General features: G+C 37.6%; 2 protein-coding genes across 5 annotated transcripts; one reads left to right on the forward strand and one right to left on the reverse strand.

Moving 5' to 3' along the window:
* On the reverse strand, positions 1-2321 carry acd (ACD shelterin complex subunit and telomerase recruitment factor). Of its 2 annotated transcripts, none has more exons than XM_077568532.1 (2): positions 2211-2321; positions 1-1784 (listed from the first exon to the last, which is right to left on the reverse strand). In XM_077568532.1, the coding sequence occupies exon 2, from the start codon at positions 1704-1706 to the stop codon at positions 162-164; it is 1545 nt and encodes a 514-aa protein (XP_077424658.1). In that variant the 5' UTR covers positions 1707-1784; positions 2211-2321; the 3' UTR covers positions 1-161. The 2 variants fall into 2 exon arrangements, with proteins under 2 accessions (XP_077424658.1, XP_077424657.1); XM_077568531.1 differs by lacking the exon at positions 2211-2321 and adding an exon at positions 2031-2155.
* Positions 2322-2588: 267 nt separating this feature from the next.
* On the forward strand, positions 2589-22276 carry gan (gigaxonin). 3 transcript variants are annotated; one of them, XR_013294502.1, is made up of 14 exons: positions 2589-2700; positions 3839-4063; positions 4184-4298; positions 4426-4776; positions 7091-7159; positions 7310-7461; positions 8573-8694; positions 9594-9706; positions 11133-11282; positions 13928-14064; positions 15607-15741; positions 15832-15941; positions 16034-20947; positions 21037-22276. XR_013294502.1 is itself a non-coding variant. In XM_077568525.1 (14 exons), exons 2-14 carry the CDS (start codon positions 3879-3881, stop codon positions 21045-21047), a joined length of 1800 nt encoding a protein of 599 aa, XP_077424651.1. In that variant the 5' UTR covers positions 2589-2700; positions 3839-3878; the 3' UTR covers positions 21048-22276. The 3 variants fall into 3 exon arrangements, 2 of the variants coding, with proteins under 2 accessions (XP_077424651.1, XP_077424650.1); XM_077568525.1 differs by having other exon boundaries at positions 16034-16183; XM_077568524.1 differs by having other exon boundaries at positions 16034-22276.
* Positions 22277-22454: the final 178 nt, after the last annotated feature.

Raw genomic sequence — 22454 nt, forward strand, 5'->3', positions numbered from 1 at the left:
TAGCACAACTTAGCTTTTATTAGAAACTATGCAGGACAGATAAAAAAACAACAACAAACAAACATCATGAAGTAAAATATTTAACTTTCTTAAGAACCTGATTTCAAATGAAAATAACAATCAGCAATAACAAAGTGGCATTTAAATCAACCAGGGTCCTGTCAAGTCGGAGACAGATGCATTGTCCCTTTCGGAACAAGATATTTGACAGCCCACGGCAGTAGAGATTTTGTTACTTGAAACCGACTTAAGTCCTGAAGATTCTGCCCGGACACCACGTAAGTGTATGAGAACGGCTCCCCATCGGCATGAACAGTAAGAGGTTTTCTTCTTTTAGCAGCCAAAGTTTGAACGTGAATGTTGCCTTCAACATTGCCAGAAGCCATCACGGAGTCAAACAGCCACGATGGGGGGCTCCCGGCTAATTGTGCCTCGTCTTGCTCCACAGCTACTGTCGTTTGGGCTTCTTGCACACACGGCGGATCCCTTTTTCTCTTTGCCTTTCTATGTTGTCTCACGACAGTCCCTTGTTGCGTGTCCACATTCTCGATCATGGTCTGGGTGTCTTCAGGAGCAGCGTGACTACTTGATGTTGCTGTGTTACTGCTGCCGGATGAGAGTGGCTGTTTTTGGTACGGTGGTAAGGAGCCAAGGTCCCCTTTGATGTGTTCCTCAATGGCTTCCTGGGACATATCTGAGAAAGAAAAGCCATTAGGTGCAGGAAACAATTCCCACGGTTTCTCTAATGGTGTGATGTCCTTATTAGTCCAATCTACGCATTCGTTGTCATGATGCGTGATGTTTTCTCCACAGTTTTGGACTTTTCCCTCTTCCTGCGTAAACGTTGCAGTTTGCGAGTCCGCAGGATCGACAGTGCTCTCCGAAAGCCGCAAATTGAACTCCATGTCTCCCTCTGTTGTTAATATATCTGAATTTTCTTTTTGTTCATGCATAGCACATCTCTGTGGGATGAGGAGACACTTAATCGGAATGCTGAAATTCCCCATGCCGTCATCTAGAACTCGTTCAATGTCCCAGCCGGTGGGAGAGAACATGTCCGGTTGAGTCAAGGATGGGGGGCCAGTGGATGTGGAAGTCTGCAGATTTGCACCCCTTGCAATCGTCAGTTTCTGCCGCACATCCTCAAGCACGGTTTGTAAACTGTCATGCTGCCACTCCCCCAGCAGATCAGACAGATTGAAGTCATTGTGGTTTGTTTGCGTGTCCTGCGTTTCCTGGACCAAAAGCGTCTTCCATGTTTGATAGATTTTCTGCTGGACAGAGGGTGAAGTGGTGCAGCAGGGTGTGATGTTTTTTGTTGGGCCAGCTGCAATTGATTGCATAGCTCCAACTGACAAGAAGAACCTGCATTTGGTCGGTTCCGTGGCCATGTGAAACTGCAGGCGGTAGTTTCTGATGCAAACAGTGGTATTGAGCAGACTCGTGAAACATTCCCTTTCCTCTTGCTCCTGAAGATGCTCCCACGCGGATGAGGTAAGAATGGCGGGGATCTGCATAACACTATCAGATACAAAGATCAAACCTGTGGGGCCTTCTACGTTTCGGGCCTGAGACAGAGACATCTGACCCACAGAAGTAACATGAGCCTTAAGTCGCCCACTGTTACTTCTCCCCTCCTCACTGCTATAACTTTGAATGAGACCCTCAATCCACGGTGACAGTGCACCCCGAATAACGCGCGGCATGTTTGAAGATTTAGTTTTTTTCTTCCGCTGCTCTGTTCAGCAATCGTTGATGAGTTTCAGAAGTTCCGCCAGACTACCCTACGAAATAAACACAGTAAAACAGACAATTATCCTAACAATTAACAATCTATTACAGTACATGATGGACCGTAGGTAATAACGTCTCACTCTCTATTTGAATGAAATAAATAAATAACAAATAAAAAAAATGAATTGCGATCATGTACGTGGTTAATAAACCGCCAATGTAACTAAAATATCACTCCTTAATTTACCATAATAAAATGATATTATAATGTTTAGGTTGTATTTAGTTTTGTTTACTTTTTCGAATTCCACATGATCCTGCAAGTTCTGTGAGACGAGTGTACACAACCCGGAAGTATTTGTCACGATCACATGACACTAACAATGTGGCTCCGTTCCACTTTGTTTTCACTTCGTACTTTGCTTGTAAAAATATAAGCAAAGACACCGCTAACTGAAAGCGTATCATCTTCTTACCTATACAATTCCAATTATATTTGACCATTACAATCATTTTATCAGTCCCAAACACGCAAATTTGAAAATAAAACGAGTCACTAAAACGTTGAGTATCGTATTCGGACGCTACTCTCTGCAATGTATTTCCGCTACGTTGGTGGTGTGTTCAGGTACAGCGAAAAATCCGCATCTCTTAATATTTTTAAATTTCGAAGCCCAATTTATTTGAAGGTGTTCCGAAACGTTATAATAGTAAATGTATGAAATAAACGTTTCCGCTCGATCCATCTGTTTTCTGAACCGCTTATCCTCTGACCAATTCAATCCACTCAAGTTATGGTTTGTACGCAATTTCAATGTAACGATTTCCCTTGAGCATTAAATGCACCACAAGCCATGTCTTGTGTTTTCTCAAAACTGTGTGAAGTAGTGTGTGCCGACTAAAATGTAATTAGGTAATCGCACAGACTGCACCCATTAGAAAGAGTCACGCGTTTTTCCTCTCAAGGTGAGGCACATCTCTGTTATTACTTGCATTTGTATTCGTTCAAAAATGACATAGCAAGTTTTGGACAACTGTAAACATACAGCAAGAAATAGCTAGCGAAATAGTTCAAATTATCACACGGTTATTGACCTCTTCTGTTAACACTTCTGCGTGAATTATATTGCCAACTGTAACGTGTCATTTTTGGGTTTGCTAGTGCAATAAAATAACCCTTCTGCTCGCCGAGTCTGACCAGCAAATGAACCAAACTCCATTTAGGCACCTTGCTATTTGTTTATTACGATAAGGGGTTAAAGCCATATGACATTCGCCTTTGTAGTTAATATATTCTACTGACTCGCGACCTTAAGTATATTAACAGTATGGTATACAATTAATGGCTTTAAATTAAACATGTTTTTGTGAGTCATGTTCATGTTAGTGTTTCTACACAGGACAGATATATCTTTATGTGCTCACTACTCTCCCCTGTGGCGTGTTGTTGTAAAGGCGGATTGGATTATTTCATTTTATTTATTTAAGGCGACTGTAATGTTCAACAAGGTCTGTTTGTTTTTAGCTTGGCTACGCTTACCAAGATTTAAATATGAAAACAATTAGTTGTGGAGGTCTCTTCATGTCTTCATACAGTGTTGGACCCCCTCCCTCCGACACACACACAGTTTAAGACCATTCCCATGTGTCCATGTGCACTGTAAAAACACCCCAAGGATCAAGAATTATATTCCATTTTACACCATTGTTCTTGTTTTGCTAAAAAAATCATCCTTGGGCAACTCTGTAAGATAAATGCTAATCTGTTCTAACACTGCCACTGCAGCTCTGCTTATCTTTTGGCTATGATGACGATAGTGCTTTAGCCTCTATTTGAAAGGGTCTTTTTCGAGTGGTTATTATGTGTGAGCCGCTTACAACAGTGGGCTAATCGTGTTTTGCTCACTGCAGCCTTTTCAAAATCAGGCTTATATATGATTTACTTAGTGTTTTAATTTCACACTTGGTGTCTATGTCCCATTTTTATTTAAGCATCATTTCAGATTTGATTTGCCTTTCATTTTATCAGTTCAATCCTGTTTTTTTTCTTGTCATTAAGTTGTTCATAACAATAGTTGATCTGTATACTGTCATTTGAAAACAGGATTTAAGAAGCACGCAACCAGACTTTGCAAAGTCCAGACATGCCAGATTCTGCGCCGAGTGATCCTGGTTCGAGGGTATTTGACCCTCAGCATTCCCAGAACCTACTCAGAGTTCTTCGCACCTTCTGGCAAGAGCAAAGCTTCCATGATGCACTGCTGGTGGTGGACAATGAGGAGCTTCCTGTCCAGAAAAACATCCTGGCTGCAGCCAGCCCTTATATTCGGTAAGGCAACATGAGTGAGACATTGAAGCTTAATTCCTCTAATGGTAGCTCTCATAATAACACATTTTAAATGTGCCCATAAAGTACAAGGGGTTGCTCAAGTTAACAATTCTGTTCTAGGACCAAACTGAACTACAATCCTCCTAAAGAAGATGGGTCAATGTACCGGATTGAGCTACAGGGCGTTTCCATGTCCATCATGAAACAGATTCTGGACTACATCTTCAGTGGTGAAGTGAGTGCAGATGCTCTCAGAAGCATGTTAGAGTTCCACATTTTTTGTTTTGGTTCATATTACCTCACTCTATCTATTGTTTACATACTTGTTAATGTTTTAACATCTGCATGACCTTGACATACAGATCACTTTAAGTGAAGGGACCATCCAGGACATGGTGCAAGCATCTGACCTGCTCCTCATGACTGAGCTCAAGTTGCTGTGTTGCCAATTCCTTGAAAGTTGCATCACAGCAGAGAACTGCATCGGCATCCGTCTTTTCTCCCTCCATTACTGCCTGCACCACGTTCACTACGCCGCCACGGAGTATTTGCACACTCATTTCCGCGACGTGGCGCTCACAGAGGAGTTCAGGGAGTTGCCTCGCGAACGACTCTGCGAGGTGCTGTCTGAGGAGAAGCTTAACGTCGGTAATGAAAAGCATGTGCTGGAGGCTGTGGTGCGATGGTTTGCCTACGATCCAGAAGCTCGCAGGGTATGTGCTCGCCCATCATGTCGGACCTGGCTCGTCGGAACGCTTTTGAAAGGCTTGAGGTCAGGCTTCTGTGCAACTTGGTCCACACCAAGCTCTTCTTCATGCCTTAATGGAGTTTGCTTTCTACATTAAAGGCCATCCCCAAAAACGTTCCCCACATATTTGAAGGCATACAGGTCTTTGTATAGGATTACCTTTTAGGCAGAACTAGGAAGTCTAGTCCAACTACTGGTTGATTGATCTATTAATTAAGCTATTATGTTCTTAAAGTTGCTACCATAACTGGATTTGCGTGGACATTTCAAATCATTTATCCAATATAGCTGAGTTGACATTCATGGGACACATGCAACTAACTACCCACTTGCGCAAACTCCCAAGTTGCATGTACATTTTCTTTGCCGTCCTAGATCTCATTCAGGTTGTGGGTGAGCTATCTCTCAGCTGATTACTATAACTAATATTAGACACTGGACTGGCCACCAGCCAGTTGCACGGCACATACAGTATAGACAAACTACGGTTCATACTCTCATTTCCATGCATGGATAGTTTAGAGTTGTCAATTAGCCTAACATGAATGTTCGTGGAATGTGGGTGAAAGACAGATTACCCAGAGAAAAGCCATGCAAGCACAAGGAGAACATACAAACAGTAACACATAAGTCCACTGGATGCCAATATTTTCTTTATTTAGTGATTAACAACCTTCAAATGCGGCATATTTTAGAGCACAGATTCTCAGACATTTTAAACCAAGTCCCACCTAAAAAAATATATAATATATTTTTTAAAAATTACGTGTTTTCAACTACCACCACAATGACCCAAATTAAAATACAGTTGAATATAAAATATAGAAATACAAATTTTTACCCGGTAGTCCTAGAGAGTGCATTTACTGTGCTTAATTTAATTAATCATACTTCTTGATCAATTAATTAGGAGTTGGATTTGACCCACTTATTTTCCCTTGAATTCTTCATCTAACCAATACCTTATGGACCTTTCATTGGTTCAACTCTGTGATAGCAGTTTGTGGAAGACATGCCTGGAGGAATTTTGTGTGAAAAACAAAACCTGTCCAGAAAGAACCCTGACCTCAAGTCAATCGAACACATTGGGAAGATGGTTTGTCAAGACTTTTCTCAGGTGCAACATCATCACAGCTGATCTCACAAATGTTCATTTGGATGAAAAACAACTGTTGTACATTACAACATCTTGTCGAAAAACTTAGTCTGCTAAGTCTTTACACTATTTAAGATTAAAGATTTACGCGAGGTAAGTCAATGTGTTTTACATGATTAAAAGTGCATTTAACTCATTCACTGCCATTGACGGCTATAGACGTCAAAAATTAATTTGAACTATTTCTATTAGTTTAACATTTTGTTCCTCTTTTGCTCACAAGAGTATGAAAACACACATATATGTAATATAGTAAATTTAGAACAGATATAAAATTTGTGATTAATCGTTAGTTAACAAGTGAAGTCATGTGATTAATTACAATTAAACATTTTAATCGCCTGACAGGCCTAATTTAAAAGATACATAAATAAAAATAAAGGGCGTTTAATCGTAATTAATCGTATGATAATTTTATATCTGTTATAAATGCACAATAAAAAAATATAGGTTTTCATAACAAATTAAATGAAAAAATATTAAACTAATAGAAATAGTTCACTTGAATTTTTGACGTCTATAGTCGTCAATGGCAGTGAATGAGTTAAAAATAAAGAATGACAGACATTTAAAATCAAGAGTGAAATCTGTCATAGCAAAGTTTATGAAAACATACATATATGTAATATAGTATAGTAAATTTAGAACAGATATAAAATTTGTGATTAATCGTTAGTTAACAAGTGAAGTCATGTGATTAATTACAATTAAACATTTTAATCGCCTGACAGGCCTAATTTAAAAGATACATAAATAAAAATAAAGGGCGTTTAATCGTAATTAATCGTATGATAATTTTATATCTGTTATAAATGCACAATAAAAAAAATATAGGTTTTCATAACAAACTAAATGAAAAAATATTAAACTAATAGAAATAGTTCACTTGAATTTTTGACGTCTATAGTCGTCAATGGCAGTGAATGAGTTAAAAATAAAGAATGACAGACATTTAAAATCAAGAGTGAAATCTGTCATAGCAAAGTTTTCACTTCTTGTAGGTGCAGTGAGTGATCACATGGCTCAATTCTTACCAGCTATAAACAGTAAAGAAAACACTAGCACTGCATTGGCTTTTTTTTTTAAGGTTCAGCATCAGCCTAAACTCTTTGTTTATTTGCAGGTGCATATAAAGGAAGTGATGTCAGCAGTATGGTTGCAAGGCTTGGATGCGAGCTACCTGAGAGAACAGGTACTGAAACAGCCTATTCTTGTATGTTGCGTTGTATAATGCCCAGTCTCCAACATTCACTTGATTGTAGGTGTAGGTTTCCATGTCAAACAGATATTTCTTGCCAGGCCAGGTTTGAACTTGTATGCATGTGTCATCATATCCCTTTAGGCCTTGGGAGAGCCGCTGATGAGAGAGGTGATTAGAGAGCACTGTCAGCCAGTGCTCGGAGAGAATCAGCTGCAAGGTGAAGCTCTTCTTGCTGCATTCAAGCCTCGAGGTTACTCGGAGTGCATCGTTGTTGTCGGCGGAGAGGATCGTAGGTAAGATGGAAATAGATTCAATCATGACTCCATGGTGATCTCAAAACTTAATTTGAACAACCATCGTGCTAAAATAAGGCTTGTTGTTTTGCTTTTGTTTGGAAAGTGTGTATCTTTTTGTTGTAAATGACACTACAAAGTGACAAAACACCGTATTTTGAATGTTATTTTCATCATTACTATTAATAGCATTACTCTTTACTTTGGGAACGCAATGCATCCCTATGTCAAATATTGTAAAAATTGAAATAATTTGGTTGAAAGTACAGTACTACCGAAATAAGCTGCTTGCCAAACGACACCGACCGATGGGTCCGCGCAAGAGCACGTGCATGTTAAGTTGCTGTCGGTCGGGACTACTTATAAGGTCCTCTCCACATGCTTTTGCATCGAGTTAGGCTGCGTTTTCCAAAAGGCTTACCCAGTTTGTTTATCTTTACTTATCCAATATTTGACTCTATATGACTCATTAGAATGTGAAAAAAAGAATTTCAGCTCAATTATTCCATTCCATTCATTTAGTATGTCTTGACAGTGTCCTGTATTCAGCTCGCCTCGACAGATCAGCTTCCCTCGGTAGTACATCGGCACACCTGCACTTGGAGTAGTACATTTGGCAGTAATTTAGAATGAATGAGGATTTCAATTGCTTAGGCAAGACAAGCCAGCTTATACAATATTTCTATATTTATATAGCAAAGAAATACACTAGGTAATTCAATGTGTTTTACATGATTAAAAGTACATTAAAAAGCATTTAAAAATAAAGAATGAAATACATTTACAATCAAAGTACATAAGTTCACAAAAAGAAAAAATATATATTTTAAAATTGATTAAAAAAAAAAAATTCAAAATCCTCAGTCATGAACATGACAAAAAATGTCACTTTAAACCTTGACTTAAAAACATTCACACTTGGGACTGACTTCACTTCTGCTGGCAGTTTATTTCATTTGTGTGCAGCATCACAGCGAAGTGCTATTTCACCATATTTGCTTTGAATTTCTGTCAGTCTGCAGAACTCAGAGCTTAGCTTAGTGAGTGCTCTTTTAAAATGAGTGTGTAAAAGTAGAAGTTCGGTGAGTGCAAATGTGTTTGTTCCGTGCAGGACCAGGAAACCTACAGCTCTGACCCGCTGCATGTGTCCACTCTATGACACCAACCGACAAGCCTGGATTGAGCTGCAGCCTATGAGCATCGCCCGTGTGGGTCATGGGGTGGTTGCTGCTGGTATGTGACGGGGCAGTACAGCATGACAGTGTTGCAGAAATGATCTTTTAACTATGTTCATCATTGTTCCCCTCAATTGGGTTTAAAATAGTATGTTAAATGACTACAGTAATTTCTGGACTACAAGACGCTACTTTTTTCACTTGCATTCAACCCTGTGGCTAATACAAAGGTGCGCCTTATCCATCAGATCACAAGGGGGCGCACTATAAAGGAAGCGCAAGAGCGTCAGGCAGAGCAAAACAAACCAAGTGAGCCCAAATACAGTAGGGGAGACAATTTGTACCCTCATTATGGAAAATGAAAGTAGCGGGAACCCGGTGCAGTAACATTAAAAAGACCTGCGGCTTACAGTCGGGTGCAGCTTATATGTGTAGTAATCCCCAAATTTAGCTAGCGCGGCTTATAATCAGGTGCTCTTTGTAGTCCAGAAATTACTATAGTCCAAACCAGTGAGTCTCAACTGTTGAGTTAGGACCCCAAATTTTTTTTGTGTTTTTTCCTTTTAGAACAGAGGCTTACCAAGTTCCTACATAGAATATACAATTCTCACTTGCACTCTAGCCACTAGCTACTCTGTAAACAAATATAGTGCAAATCAGCCACTAGCTAGGAGACGTCAAAACTAACAATATGGCTTTGGCTTGGTGGTACGTCAAACTCATTTGAAAGGATTTTTTTTTAAACTGTAACTTAATGTACATATATTTTCAGAAGCTTAAGCACTTGGAACAAAAAAAAAAAAATCATTTTCTTAGCTTTTATAAAAGTGGGTCATGACTTTGTAACAATAGGAAGATGCGGGTCCTAGGGTGACAACAGTTGGGAACCACTGGTCTAAACTGCGCAAACAAGTTACAGTACCTTCTAATAATGTTTTTTTTTTCCTGGTGTTTTAGAGGGATTTCTGTTTGTGATTGGTGGGACGGACGAGAACAATATAGTCTTAGACACTGGTGAGAAGTATGACCCAGATTCTAACACATGGAGCCCCATACCCACAATGTTTCAGGTATATATATATATATATTCATATTGACCCATTTCTACATCTCTTTTCCAATTGCTCACCTTTTTTCTTTTCTGTCAATTAGAGATAGAATGGTACGAACTGTTCATGTCTTGATTATCTTGACCAAAATGATCACAGCGATAAAAGTAATTTCAACAACAACAAAAACCAGCTAGAGTGCATGACTGCACCTCAAGCATTGGAACCGGTTTTTATTTTAGCTGCGTCACAAAACATGTGCCATCACCTGCTAGGTCACAAGAATGTAAACAGAAAGTAGATTTGCTGTGGTAAGTGACTGTCATTTGTTGCCAATTTAAAAAAATTGCCCGGCAATCTAGCACAGTGATTCTCATACTGGGATTTGGGAAGTAGCAATACATGTCAACTGTCCACAATAGGTAAATATTGAAGTTTATTCAACTGAATTTGATTAAGTCTGTTTCTATTAAACAAGTAATAAATATTTAGGCTGAAACATAACAAAAAATAAATCTCTTGGTATTTTATGGTGCTCATGGTAGTTATGAAAAAAAGAAAATATGATGCTAGTATGCTTAAGTTACTACAACAGTCTAATGTGTTTATTATATGCAAACATATGTCACGATAATGACTTTTTTTGGTGTGGTGCGATCATATCAGTATATAACCCTTCCCTTTGCGATGTTAGCCGCTGATGCTATTGCTAATCTTGTTGCGGTATTTGAACCTATGAGGGATGGGGTATAATAAAATCATACACATTTTAAATAATAACTAATTAAAATCATGTACAATAAACAGTTTGGCAAATGAGAGATAGATAAATACAAAACATTAGACTCAACTTGTGTAAGGGTTTATCGGTAGACCGTAAAATTTTATGTTTTGTTTATACAACATGTTATCTGATGGAATCACAAATGGCACACCACCAGTCGGCATGGAGACATTTTGAGGCTGAAGATTTTTATGATCGTCACCACTCGCCAGAGCTCAGAGGTTGAAGAGCACACATTGAACTCGCCCTTCACTTTCATCTCAATTACACACCTGTAAAGTGTCATTTATGATGTTGCTGTGGTGACAATATCTACCTTTAGACAGACTTATAAACACCTGTCAGAGTGCACAGGGCCACCTCTGTGGCAAATCCAGCTAGAGTAGATAGATGCATCCAGGACTAATTTTTTTTAATGGTGACAAGCACACAAGATGGAAAAAAAAATATATTAGCCACTTTGTGTTCGCACTGGTGTATTGTTCTCCATTTTCAAAACATGATAGCCTGAGCACTTACGTTTGCTTACTTTCAAATATCTACATTGTTTAATAATTTGTACCAGGCATCTTTTACAGCCGTTTTTTCCAAAATACAATAGAATTGTTTGGTAGAGGATTTGCAGGACAACACTTAAATATGTCATGACACTGATTTGTGCAGACTCGCCAGAACTTCGGCGTGGTGGAGCTGGATGGTCTTGTATATATTCTTGGTGGGGAGAACGCAGAAAGTGAACTGACCACTGTAGAAGTGTTCGACCCTCACGTCAATACCTGGAAGATGCAGAGCAGTATGACCATGATCCGCAAGGTAACACACCTTACAATCTTTACAATGACGTGTTTAAGCGGGTAAATGTTACTGAGTAGCTAATAAAAGTTGCCTGTCACATTTATGTACAGTGTATTAGTGGCAAGACATGTAGGATGACAGCCGGGGCTAGCAAGGATCTGAACTTCACTCCCAATTTTAATTTTAGCACCTTGCAGTTAGTACATTAATAAAACAATAGACCTTAATAATAGAATACTTCATTCTTATAAAATATTTGCCACGAGTATAAATAATGCAGGGCAGCATGGAATAATGGTTAGCACGTTTGCCTCACGGTCAAGAGGTTGTGGGTTTGAAACGTAGCTCAAACCCTTATGTGTGGCGTTGTGCATGTTCTCCCCATTGCTGGCGTGTGTTTTTCTCTGAAACCTTATCACTCCAGCTTTCTCCCACATTCCAATAAAACGCGCCAAGCAATTGAATGAAAACCAGTTGAGGGTCGGCGTCCCTCGCCTAAAATCTGCAGGGATCCAGCTTACTCACGACCTTCATGAGGACAAGCCTTATCGAAAATGGACGGATGAATAATACACGTTTCTGCTTGAAGATTGCAATTCATCCCTCCATCCATACAATTTCTGTCGCACTTAATTTTATTAGGGTTAAGGGCTGGGCAATGTAGCACGTCCGCCTCCCAGTGCAGAGGACGTGAGATCGAGTCCGGGCTTCGGCCTTCCTGGGTGGAGTTTGCATGTTCTCCCCGTGCTTGTGTGGGTTTTCACCGGATACTCCGGTTTCCTCCCACATTCCAAAGACATGCATGGCAGGTTAATTGAACACTCCAAATTGTCCATAGGTGTGATTGTGAGAATGGTTGTTCGTCTCTGTGTGCCCTGTGATTGGCTGGCAACCAGTTCAGGGTGTACCCCGCCTACTGCCCGAAGCCAGCTGGAATAGGCTCCAGCACCCCCGCGACCCTTGTGAGGAAAAGCGGTCAAGAAAATGGATGGATGGATGGGCTGGGCAATGTATTGTTATACATCGTTAGCAGAAGAAAATGGAGGGATGCGTGACTATATCGTTATGGTATCGATCTGGAAAATTTTAACTTTCAGTCAACTATGTGGACTTATCATGCTCACACTCCATTTCAGGCTTACCAAACACATACCTCCTTTCTAGTTTTTTTCATTAATTCACAGCTAACTGACGGAGGACACACAAAGGCTTGTGACGATATTGACTTATTGTTTGGGGACAGAGGTGGAAATTGCACTTTGATTTGAATGGCACAATTAGCACTCATGCTAATGAAGCAAAGTCAACAAATGAGCATTGAGCTGTCAAGATTAGCATTGGTGTTAAATCAGCAATCTCTGGATTCAAACTTGCCATCTTTTTGTGATTAAAAACAAAACTAAGCTAAATCATTAAAAAAAATATATATATATATACCGTCAATGTAACCTATAATCTGTACAGTCGAAATCTTTTTGAGAGGGGAAATAAAAATAAACTGAGATGATGTGATTGATAAGTGTGCACTTCACATCCTTTTATAACTGGGAAAGTAGCAGTTAGGAATTAATCAATCACATCAAAACTCATGTTAAAAGGGGAATCTGTTTTGTTTATTTTTTGTTTGTTTAGTTTTTTGGCACCATTCAGCCTTAATGGTGTCTTCACAGATGTACAAACCTACCCAACACACACCCATAGCATCACAGATACCGGCTTGGCGCTGATAACAATCCGGATGGTCCTTTTCCTCTTTGGCTTAGAGGACACAACACAACATCCATGATTTCCAAAAACAATTTGACATGTGGACTCGTTAAACCACAGCAGACTCTTCCACTTTGAGTCGGTCCATCTCAGATAAGCTCAGGTCCAGAGAAACCGGCGACATTTGTGGGTGTTGTTGAAATATGGAATTGACTTTGCATAGTTAAGTTTTAACTTGCATTTGTAGATGTGGTTGCGACCCTGTTATTCTGATGTGTTACTCAAGCCCATGTGATAATATCATTACCATTACATCAAGGGTGTCCAACATTTTTGCAAAGAGGGCCAGATTTTGTGAGGTGAAATTGTGGGGGCCCGATGGCATGATTGGCATTTTTACATTTAAAACTATTTATTTAACTCCACAAGCTGTGGCAAGTCTAGCGCCCTGTGAAGGTGAATTATCATATTGCACATTTGTTAACTGCCGACTCGGGCTGTCACTAACGAATTGTTTTTTACTTTTATTGGATGTGTTTCATCCAGAATAAAGAAAACACATATTTAAAGTGTGCTATATTTTCCAAATGGCTTCCTATGACATTCAGTAGTCCCAGGAAAATTCCATGTTCCATATTTTTCAGCCAGCCTCAGACTTCACAATGAGTCATGGTTGCTTAAAAATTCCCAGGTTACACAGGACTCATGTGGTAGAAGTCTTTACAGGAGAAGGCACGTCGATAAAAGGTGCGGCAGCTAGCCCGCGTCAAAAAAATAAATAAATAAAAAAGATGCAGATGGGAAAATATGGCTTGTGTGCTGTGTTGAAACTGTCAGCTCTTCAGGCAGTTTCTTTGACCTTGTGACTTTATTTTTGCTCTGATATGGCACCAGCAACCTGACACAACTGTGACCAAACAATGAATATGCAAATCTCCCCCCCCCCCTTCCCAAAGGTGGGTTGCTATGCTGCCATGAATAAGAAGATCTATGCCATGGGTGGCGGCTCCTACGGGAAACTTTTCGACTCCGTTGAAAGCTTTGACCCCAAAACCCAGCAGTGGACCGGCCTCTGTCCGCTCAAGGAGAGAAGGTAATCATAATTGTTTCAAGTGTTTTTAATTTCAAAAGAATACACTCTTTAACTTCGGCTGTTTGATCTTCTATGTTCTAGTATTGCGCAACAGGAAATGAAACGCAGCTTTGCGGTCATTATTACAGCACCAACAGTGTCAGTTTTAGTTTCAGTTGGACTTGTTTTCAATATCTGCTAAATCATATGAGAATGTTGCACAGAATGATGAAACAATAGATGTTGAGGTTGTTGAGTCACTCACAGAGTACATAATTAAAGAATAGAATCTCTAACTCTTTGACTGCCAAAAACGTTAAATAACGTTTAGTAAAATCCTATGGAGGAGTGCCAAAGACGTTAAAAGACGTTTTTTTCAAAACAGAGGTGAAACTAACCATTTTCTATTGTTGATTACTGAAGAACGGAATAAGGTAGAAACAAACTTTTTTTTCTGATGAAAGATGAGAGTCCAATCTTTCATTCGGTAGTATGTGTGTTTCCATAGTCCAAACACATAATTTTCTGTGGACCTTGAAAGATCAGTCAAAAATGCTTAAATCGGCTGGCACCCACGGCATCCCTTTTCTGAAAACGTCTGGCAGTCAAAGAGTTAAAAATAAATGTCATGCTGCACTACAGCTTAAACTGACCTATTTCTACTAGCACACTTCATTATTTTTTTGTCACAATTATATTTCGGAAATATTTTTGAAATATGCCCATTTGAGAGGCCCTGTTGAATATAAGTAGCCAACCCTCATCCCGTCACACATACTTCTGGGGCAATAAGCGAGTATGGATTTTACAATATGAAAACTAGGGGCGGAGCTAGATATATTTAATTTTTTTTTTTTTATTCAAAGCAAAGACAAAAAGAAAACATCGTCGTTTCTATATGAAAAACACTTCATTTTTGTCATTTATTAAAATTTGGGGATATCTGCATTCAGTTTCATTCCAAAAACATAAAAATGTTTTTAAAAAAAATTAAAAGACAAAAATGGACATTAAGTGTTTTTTCACATAGAAGTGACTACATTTTACCTTGTGGAGGCAGCACCAAGCCGCCAAATTGCATTTGTCAAATACAGTGTAGATTGTGAATATGGATTTTACAATATGAAAACTAGGGGCGGAGCTAGATATATTTAATTTTTTTTTTATTCAAAGCAAAGACAAAAAGAAAACATCGTCGTTTCTATATGAAAAACACTTCATTTTTGTCATTTATTAAAATTTGGGGACATCTGCATTCAGTTTCATTCCAAAAACATAAAAATGTTTTTAAAAAAAATTAAAAGACAAAAATGGACATTAAGTGTTTTTCACATAGAAGTGACTACATTTTACCTTGTGGAGGCAGCACCAAGCCGCCAAATTGCATTTGTCAAATACAGTGTAGATTGTGAATGCAGCGCATCAATGCAGACTCATCGCCAACCACAAAAATGCCCCCCCCACCCCCACCCCCGCCCATCATGTTGATAACTCATTAAACTCAAAGAGGTCTCCTTACCCTTTGGCGGGCTAAACCAAATGAACGAAAATCTTTCCAATTAGGTTTGGCTCCGTGGCTTGTGGCATCGGCAAGGAGCTCTACGTCTTTGGTGGCGTGAGAAGTCAAGAGAACGACAACGCCGAGCAACGTCATATGATGACCTGCAAGTCTGAATTCTATCATGATGAAATGAGAAGGTTTGTATATATGTGTATGTGTGGGGGGGGAGGAACTAAACTACTAGAACAGCTGTATTTGCTATGATGTAATGATGCGGTTTTATGCAGGTGGATGTTCCTGGATGACCAAAACCTGTGTATCCAGACAAGCTCTTCATTCGTCTACAGTGCCGTTCCCATCGGAGGCAGCATCTATGTCGTTGGAGACCTGGACACCGGTCAGAGAAACGCAACCACCATGAGCAAGATGTTGTAAGCAACATTGATATGAATCATCTGAGTGAGTCGTTTACCTGTTGTGGGCGCACAGGTACCAGTTTCGACTACATCCGCGAGTTCCGCCGTAGCACGGGGACCTGGCATCGGACCAAGCCCATGCTGGCCAGCGACCTCTCCAAAACGACCTGCGCCGCGCTTCGGATCGCCAACTGTCGTCTCTTCCGCCTTCAGTTGAGCCAAGGCATGTTTCGAATCCGAGTCTGAAGCCAGGAAGAGCAAACCATCTCTTTCACTTTTTGCACATTTGTCATGACCACCCACTTATGACATAGTATCAGGGTTTAGGGAATTTATGAACAGTATTTAAATGGCAAACTATGCTTTTTTTAGGGAGACTTTTTATTTTATTTTTTACAAAGTATATATGCTGCATAATTTGGGGGAACATTTTCTTTTTTTAGGCTGCTATTTTATTAAGATATTTGGTTTATTGATTTGATGAAATAATTTATATTTTTATCAGATTTATTTTAACTATTGCTCTGCTGCTTCAGGAGGGATTTGAAGCAACACTGGAAGAAATAGCAGCATAGGGCACTTAACTCATTCACTGCCATTGACGGCTATAGACGTCAAAAATTCATTTGAACTATTTCTATTAGTTTAACATTTTTCCCACTTTTGTTAACAGGAGTATGAAAAGCTAGATTTGTTTTATTGTATTAGAACACATATAAAATTTGAGAATTGTGAGTTAACTAGTGAAGTCATGCGATTAAATACAATTAAAAATGGTAATCGCCTGACGCCCCTAATTTTTAATAATCTTTTCTTTTTATTGTTTTAAATAAACATTATTAAAAAAAAGTAATAATAATAATTACAATAATTTGATTTTTATTTATAAAAAAAAGAATATTAAAAATTAGGGGTGTCAGGTGATTAAAATTTAAATAAATAAAAAACTCACGATTAATCACACATTTTATATCTGTTCTATATGTACAAAAAAAAATTCTAGGTTTTCATACACTTGTTAAAAAAAGTGGAAAAAATGTTAAACTAATAGAAATAGTTCAAATGAATTTATGACGTCTATAGCCGTTAATGGCAGTGAATGAGTTAAAGGGAAGTCAAGTCAAATTTTTATCAGATTTATTTTAACTATTGCTCTGCTGCTTCAGGAGGGATTTGAAGCAACACTGGAAGAAATAGCAGCATAGGGCACTTAACTCTTTTTTTTTATTGTATTAGAACACATATAAAATTTGGGAATTGTGAGTTAACTAGTGAAGTCATGCGATTAATTACAATTAAAAATGGTAATCGCCTGACGCCCCTAATTTTTAATAATCTTTTCTTTTTATTTTTTTAAATAAACATTATTAAAAAAAAGTAATAATAATAATTACAATAATTTGATTTTTATTTATAAAAAAAAAGAATATTAAAAATTAGGGGTGTCAGGTGATTAAAATTTAAATAAATAAAAAACTCACGATTAATCACACATTTTATATCTGTTCTATATGTACAAAAAAAAATTATAGGTTTTCATGCACTTGTTAAAAAAAGTGGAAAAACTAATAGAAATAGTTCAAATGAATTTATGACGTCTATAGCCGTTAATGGCAGTGAATGAGTTAAAGGGAAGTCAAGTCAAATTTTTATCAGATTTATTTTAACTATTGCTCTGCTGCTTCAGGAGGGATTTGAAGCAACACTGGAAGAAATAGCAGCATAGAGCACTTAACTCTTTTTTTTTTTTTATTGTATTAGAACACATATAAAATTTGGGAATTGTGAGTTAACTAGTGAAGTCATGCGATTAATTACAATTAAAAATGGTAATCGCCTGACGCCCCTAATTTTTAATAATCTTTTCTTTTTATTTTTTTAAATAAACATTATTAAAAAAAGTAATAATAATAATTACAATAATTTGATTTTTATTTATTAAAAAAAAAAGAATATTAAAAATTAGGGGTGTCAGGTGATTAAAATTTAAATAAATAAAAAACTCACGATTAATCACACATTTTATATCTGTTCTATATGTACAAAAAAAATTCTAGGTTTTCATACACTTGTTAAAAAAAGTGGAAAAAATGTTAAACTAATAGAAATAGTTCAAATGAATTTATGACGTCTATAGCCGTTAATGGCAGTGAATGAGTTAAAGGGAAGTCAAGTCAAATTTTTATCAGATTTATTTTAACTATTGCTCTGCTGCTTCAGGAGGGATTTGAAGCAACACTGGAAGAAATAGCAGCATAGAGCACTTAACTCTTTTTTTTTTTTATTGTATTAGAACACATATAAAATTTGGGAATTGTGAGTTAACTAGTGAAGTCATGCGATTAATTACAATTAAAAATGGTAATCGCCTGACGCCCCTAATTTTTAATAATCTTTTCTTTTTATTTTTTTAAATAAACATTATTAAAAAAAGTAATAATAATAATTACAATAATTTGATTTTTATTTATTAAAAAAAAAAGAATATTAAAAATTAGGGGTGTCAGGTGATTAAAATTTAAATAAATAAAAAACTCACGATTAATCACACATTTTATATCTGTTCTATATGTACAAAAAAAAATTCTAGGTTTTCATACACTTGTTAAAAAAAGTGGAAAAAATGTTAAACTAATAGAAATAGTTCAAATGAATTTATGACGTCTATAGCCGTTAATGGCAGTGAATGAGTTAAAGGGAAGTCAAGTCAAATTTTTATCAGATTTATTTTAACTATTGCTCTGCTGCTTCAGGAGGGATTTGAAGCAACACTGGAAGAAATAGCAGCATAGGGCACTTAACTCTTTTTTTTTTATTGTATTAGAACACATATAAAATTTGGGAATTCTGAGTTAACTAGTGAAGTCATGCGATTAATTACAATTAAAAATGGTAATCGCCTGACGCCCCTAATTTTTAATAATCTTTTCTTTTTATTTTTTTAAATAAACATTATTAAAAAAGTAATAATAATAATTACAATAATTTGATTTTTATTTATAAAAAAAAAGAATATTAAAAATTAGGGGTGTCAGGTGATTAAAATTTAAATAAATAAAAAACTCACGATTAATCACACATTTTATATCTGTTCTATATGTACAAAAAAAAATTATAGGTTTTCATGCACTTGTTAAAAAAAGTGGAAAAAATGTTAAACTAATAGAAATAGTTCAAATGAATTTATGACGTCTATAGCCGTTAATGGCAGTGAATGAGTTAAAGGGAAGTCAACCCAAAAACATTTTCGTGACAATAACATGTTCTATGCAGCCCCGCTTGTCTAAATATGGTATTCTGGTTTATATTGCGTTAGTGGAATATGAGTTAAGCAGCAAAGTCCAGCAGCTTTTATCAATATCAGAAGGCGACCATTTTGCCACTTGCCGTCGAGTGAAATTGACATCACAGTTGGGTAACAACCAATCACAGCGCAGCTTCTGAAAACAGATGAGCTGTGATTGGTCATTGCCTGAGCTCTGAGCAACTGTGATGTCATCTTTTAAATTGACAGCAAGTGGCAAAATGGCCGCCCCCAGAGATGATTAAAACGGCTGGATTTTGCTTCATAACTCATATTCCACAAATGTAATATTAATCAGAATGTTATGTTTAGAGTTACCCTGCCTTCACGTGCTATGGGAAAGATGGACCTTACCACTCAGAAACTCCTAATTACGACCGAGTTCTGTTCATGTGATTTTGTTTTTATAGCAAAATTGTGTATGCTACATAAATGTGTAGATTCTAAAAACAACCTACTGTGCTAGCTGACGTTAACGCCCTTATAAGTGTTAATATTTCTTGCCATTCACAAATTATTTCGCCATGTTGAAACTTGAATAGTTCTCTCAACTCGGAAACTTGGGCATCAAAATAAATTCCCAGTTGTCCAGTAGAAACTACACTATGAGGGGGCGTTCACGCGATGTGGCATTTACCATAATTTCGATACCACGTGAAGGCAGCTTTAGACTAGTGTGGTCACATATAACACATTATTGTGAAGAAAAGTTTTTACGGTTGACTTGCCTTAAGGGGAAATTATGTGACGTGCATTTTTTTTTTTTTACTGGTCTAATTGACCATTTAACTCTTTGACTGCCAAAAACATTAAATAACGTTTAGTAAAATCCTATGGAGGAGTGCCAAAGACGTTTAAATACGTTTTTTTTTTTTTTTTCAAAACAGAGGTGAAACTAACCATTTTCTATTGTTGATTACTGAAAAACAGAATAAGGTAGAAACAAACTTTTTTTTCCTGATGAAAGATGAGAGTCCAATCTTTCATTTGGTAGTATGTGTCTTTCCATAGTCCAAACACATAATTTTCTGCGGACCTTGAAAGATCAGTCAAAAATGCTTAAATCGGCTGGCACCCACGGCATCCCTTTTCTGAAAACGTCTGGCAGTCAAAGAGTTATTCAATCATTTGTAAATTGGCAAATGGAAGACCGGGGGGGGGGGAGACAAAATAGCTTGCAAAGACTTTTAGCAAGATTGTCACTATCCTTATTACAGTAACAATGTTTTACATTTGTTCAGTTTGTGTGCTACTATCATGTGACTAACCATCTTTTTAAAAACATTACATTGTTAAAAGCCAAATGGAAATGACGAAATACAACTTGTTTACCGAGTGAAAATCTTTTATGTGCTTTCAATTGGCATAATCTCATACTTGAGTATGTTGGGAAAAATTATGTTCTGGGTAGCACTGCGGGCTATTTGTTACCATGTCTTCCTCACACTTGAAAGGTTCTGTGTTCAAATTGTTCTGCATATTCTCACCATGCTTGTGTGTGTTTTTTTTGGGTAGCTTCTTCCCATAGATGTTAAACCCATGCTTAGACGGTTAATTGAAGACTCTATATTGTCCATAGGCATGAATGTGAGTGTGGATGCTTGTCTGTGCGCCGGCAACCCAAATGAGGACAAGAAGTATAGAAGATGGATGAAAAAGGCTGTGGCTTCATTAAACGGCAGCGTATGAGCATCAGCAACAAATGCACAAATTACTGTGTGGCACCTTCACTGCTGTCTTATACTTTTTTTTTCATTTTTTATTTTATCCAGATTTCGACTGAGTGTATACACAAGAGTACATCTCTTGGATGGATCCAAAATAGACTTTGCCAGAAGTGAATGTTGAGTTGTGGATATTTTGGCTGCCTTGTTGATCTCTGCAGTAGATACAGCTTTGGCATCCATTGATCCAGTTTTTTTTTTTTTTTAACTTCCAGCTTGTTACTTTCTGACCTCAAGTCAGGGTTACTCGTGTAAAAGTAGACTCGCTCTCAGTGAGAGTTCAGTTCACACTGCAATGCAAAGATGATATCTTTTTAAAGGAATTTAACTCCTGCTCTGAGAGACATTTGTTGTTTAGGACGTGAAATGCTTGGGTTGCGTCATTGAAAATCATTTGAGCATGTAAGAGGGGGAGGGGGAGAGGTTCCAAGAGACCTAAATTGGCAGTTGCCTTCAATATTACATGCAGCTAATTTTCTAGTTAGCATCACGTTAGCAGCATTATAATGAGGAGAGTGTGGGTACTGCTTCATGTTGTATTCATATACCTGTAGCTCCTCTCTGGTTTCACTTGAACATTTTACTTTTTCTTTTTTTTTTTATAGTGCCAGATTTGCACTCCTGATTACCTAACTCACTAACCCTATATACAAATTTGGATTACCACTACTGTGAAAGTTGTGTGTTAAACTGACTAATTCATTCCAGACTAAATGTTCCTGCAGTGCCATAATTTGAAGCAGTTAACTCCCTTTAGGGACATCATACGCGTTTTCTCTACATCTGCAGTGTTACGCTCTTGAGAACACACTAAAGAGGAACTTCCGAAGTTTTTAGTGCAGCAAATCTGTATTCTTATTTTCATTCCATCATGTGTGCGCTTCCAGTGAATCTGTCAGCAAGTCCTTAAATCCACTCCTCAATGTTGATGGTTTCTTCTGTTAATGATTCATTTCCTCTATTAATGTTGTACACGGCGTGACGTGCGTTCGAATTATGACTGGCGAACAGGGGACACTCGGCAATAGGCTGTTAATGTCCTATCACACCTGCTGTGTTTTAATCAGTCACTGGAACGGAACTACAGTAACTTACTGCACTGTTTTCTAATATTGGCACATTATTGTGGCACAATGATCTAATCTGGTAATGATCTCTTAACCTGAGTTGTGTTATGGAATGGGGAAAACATTTGGCTGTTTGGCATGTACAATATGAGCGATTGTGTTTTGCAATATATGGCGAAGTGTTTAGGTCAAAGGAATTAAAGCACCAAAATGATTAACTACATTTGTAATCCCTCCAATTTTTGAGTCTTTTTTCATGACTTTGGATCTATGGATCATTGTTTGCCTTATCATGCAAAATGACACATACAGTACACGTCAGATTATGTAATTTGGTGGTTTTAAAATGCAAATTGCTTGCGCTCACCTGGCAGATGGTGGCTTGCTTCCTCAAATGCT

This window comes from Vanacampus margaritifer, chromosome 6 (genome assembly GCF_051991255.1).
Source record: "Vanacampus margaritifer isolate UIUO_Vmar chromosome 6, RoL_Vmar_1.0, whole genome shotgun sequence".
NCBI lineage: Eukaryota > Metazoa > Chordata > Actinopteri > Syngnathiformes > Syngnathidae > Vanacampus > Vanacampus margaritifer.